We start from the raw sequence: 3,235 nt of genomic DNA, 5'->3' as shown, positions 1-3,235 counted from the left end.
AAGTCAGAAAGGGAGGAAGTGTAAGTAATTAAGGAAGGAAAGACAGAAGTAAGTATAAGGAAGTAATGAAGGAACAAGCAAGTTAGTAAGGAAGGAAGTGAGTCAGTAAGTAAGCAACCAAGCAAGTACTTAAGTTAGTATGTTAGGAAGGAAAGAAGGAAGTACGTAGGTGTAAGGAAGTAAGGAAGGAAGGAAATGAGTAAGGAAGGAAGGAAGAAAGGAAGGAAGGGTAGGAAGGATAAGTAATTAAGGAAAGAAAGAAGTAAGTCAGGAACTAAGTAAGTATATTGAAGGAATGAAGTGTAAGTAGGTAGGGTATCTCTCCAGCTTTTGTTGACCTCAGACTTTACTCCATGTTTCTCCCCCCTCCCCCCCTATAGAGAAGTGGGAGATTGACCCCAGACATTACTCCATGTTTCTCCCCCCTCTCCCCCCTATAGAGAAGTGGGAGATTGACCCCAGCGAGCTGACCTTCATGAAGGAGGTGGGCTCTGGGCAGTTTGGGATGGTGAGGCTGGGGAAGTGGAGGCATCAACACCGAGTGGCCATCAAGGCCATCAGAGAGGGAGCCATGTTGGAAGAGGACTTCATCGAGGAGGCCAAGGTCATGATGTAAGGAGGCGAAAATACAAAAATAAAATGTGACTAAATGTCATCACGCCCAACATTAGCCGCCTTTAACTTAGCGGTGGTGACGTGAAGTCATGTGACCGTGCTGTAGTTCCTTTATAGCCCAACATTAGCCTGCTTTTAGCTTAGCGGTGGTGACGTGAAGTCATGTGACCGTGCTGTAGTTCCTTTATAGCCCAACATTAGCCTGCTTTAGCTTAGCGGTGGTGAGGTGAAGTCATGTGACCGTGCTGTAGTTCCTTTATAGCCCAACATTAGCCTGCTTTAGCTTAGCGGTGCTTAGTGGTGGTGACGTGAAGTCATGTGTAGTTCTATTACAGGGACATACTGTGTACTTCTAAAAAAATGTAATTAAAAAAATACAATTAAAATAGAAAGAATGGAATATATACTATATATAAAGAAACACAACAAGTACAATTAAAAATAAAATGAAAGAAGAATCAACAAAAAAATATCAAAAAATAAAACTAGAAAAAAAAAATAGAATACAAATATTAAAATAATAAAAATACTATACTATTTAAGTAATTTGTATGCCGCGTGTCATCATGTACTGTGTTTTCAGTACTTTTCAGTAGTTTTTGTACTGTGTTATCTACGTATTAAGGTCCGTACACACCAAGCCAATTTTCGGCGTCGATAGATGTCGGGCCGTCGATGAGTGTCGTGTCGCCCTACTCAGATTGGTGTGTACTGCACCGTCGTGCTAGTTACTGGAAACCAGCAACTAGTTACCTACTAGTTACTTCATTTCAAAAGTAACTCAGTTACTGTACTGATTACTTACACCAAAAACTAATGCGTAACTAATGCGTCACTGTTCACAGTAACGCATTAGTTACTTAAAAAAGGGCTCCCATTAATGCCCTTATAGCCTTCATTTCAGTACTGTTATTGCATTGGAGAATAATACAAGCTGTTGATCAAGAAATAGAAATAGAAATAGTAGAAATAGCCTGCATGTGTTCTACAACATACCGTGCAATGGCTTCATCATCTNCGCGTAACTGTCCATACATAGACATACGACCGCCAAATTATCGATAAGTCTTGTTCTAAACTTACGACAACAACCCCGCACTAATCTATCCCTAGAAACTGGCGGTTCTGTGTTTGAGCATGGTAATAAACTTGTGTTGGTGGAGAGAGAGAGAAACACGAGCTGTTTCTTCCCTTATCACTCCCTTATAGAGGTCCGCCTCTTTGAGCTGAACTCGATGATGAACGCGATGATATTGGCATTTAGTACATTTGACTAACAAGCACCAATCACGAGTGGCTGGTTCTAGTGTGCCGAGCGTGCGTGACGCGCAGATGTGCGTTACTGTCCACACATTCATCTTTTCCCTGGCTAGCAGTCCCTCGGTTAAAATCCAGCAGCCGGGTCTGTGGTCTTAGCTACTAGCTTCGTCCCAGCATGTTGTTTCTGCAGATGTTTCAACAGATTTGAATTGCTGTTTTGGGCAGTAAATAGGATCTTTGACCCGCCAAGACACAACTTACATTTAACTAAAACCTTCTTTTCTTTGTGCTCGACAAAAGTGGAATAGTGAGAATATCTCCAGGCGGAGAAACTCGACTTGAGCTCCGCCATGATAGTCTTGTTAGTGAACACAAACACGCCCACAGCGCGTCTCCGCATGTGACACAGGAAGTATCTAAGTACATTTACTCAAGTACTTAAGTACAGTTCTCATCTCTGTTCGCCTCGCTGTTGGCGCCGCTCACCAACGTCTGGGAACCGAGACTATATAAAAAAAATAACGGAGTAACGCACCATGTAGTAACGGTCACTGAGTTACTGAACTTAAAAAATAATGCGTTAGAGTACTAGTTACTGCCAAAGATAACGGCGTTACAGTAACGCGTTACTTTGTTACTTTGTAACGCGTTAGTCCCAACACTGCTTTTCGACACCTTCCGCCGCCCATTCGACATGTTGAATCGAGAGGCTGTTGGCCAAAGACCGTCGGCAAAATGAATCACTCTGATTGGCTGTTCAGAAGCGAACGGAAGTGAGGGACCCAAACAAACGATTGAGAAGGCAAATCTGAGATCTCATTTAACTCCAGCTCTCGACACAGGTTGGGGGAAGCCCCGTGAGCTTCTCGCTGTAGAGTGAAAATGGAACACGCTATTTGTTGTTTGTTTATATCACGCAGTCTGTTCTTCTTCTCTCGGTTATCACGCAGTCTGTCTTCAGGTAGTGCCTCTTTTGAAGGACGAATACACACTACCACCGCCTGCTGGTAAGGAGAGTTATTGCCACTCTTGCATGCGCAGTTCGTACGTGCAACTTGGCCGTCGGCTGAAGTCTTTACGGTGTGTTCCAGTGACACATGGCCAAAACGTAGGAGACGTGAGGCGACGTGAGGCGACGTTCCGTCGGGACGTGTTCTTTGGTGTCAGTTTGGTGTGTAAGGACCTTTAGTCCCACTGTGTTTTCCGTACTTTTCCGTAGTATTTGTACTGTGTAATTTACGTAATATTTGTCCCGTGTTATTTACATGTTAACCCACCTCCTCTCCAGGAGGCTGTGCCACCCTAAGCTGGTGCAGCTGTACGGCGTCTCTCTGCTGCAGCGCCCCCTGCTGATCGTCTC

The 3,235-nt window shown here is 43.8% G+C and overlaps 1 protein-coding gene across 1 annotated transcript in view; it reads left to right on the top strand.

The window, feature by feature from the left end:
- Positions 1-3,235, top strand: part of LOC104951322 (tyrosine-protein kinase Tec-like) — a 6,151-nt gene that overhangs the window by 618 nt on the left and 2,298 nt on the right. The window contains exons 3-4 of the mRNA XM_010777954.1: positions 381-612; positions 3,164-3,230. Of these exons, the coding sequence (XP_010776256.1) occupies positions 381-612; positions 3,164-3,230 (299 nt within the window). The remainder of the gene's footprint in view (positions 1-380; positions 613-3,163; positions 3,231-3,235) is intronic.

The sequence above is a fragment of the Notothenia coriiceps genome, unplaced genomic scaffold, assembly GCF_000735185.1.
Source record: "Notothenia coriiceps isolate Sejong01 unplaced genomic scaffold, NC01 NC01_scaffold00018945, whole genome shotgun sequence".
NCBI classification, from domain to species: Eukaryota; Metazoa; Chordata; class Actinopteri; order Perciformes; family Nototheniidae; genus Notothenia; species Notothenia coriiceps.
The sequence above is the reverse complement of the archived record's forward strand: the minus strand, read 5'-3'. Positions and strand labels throughout refer to the sequence as shown.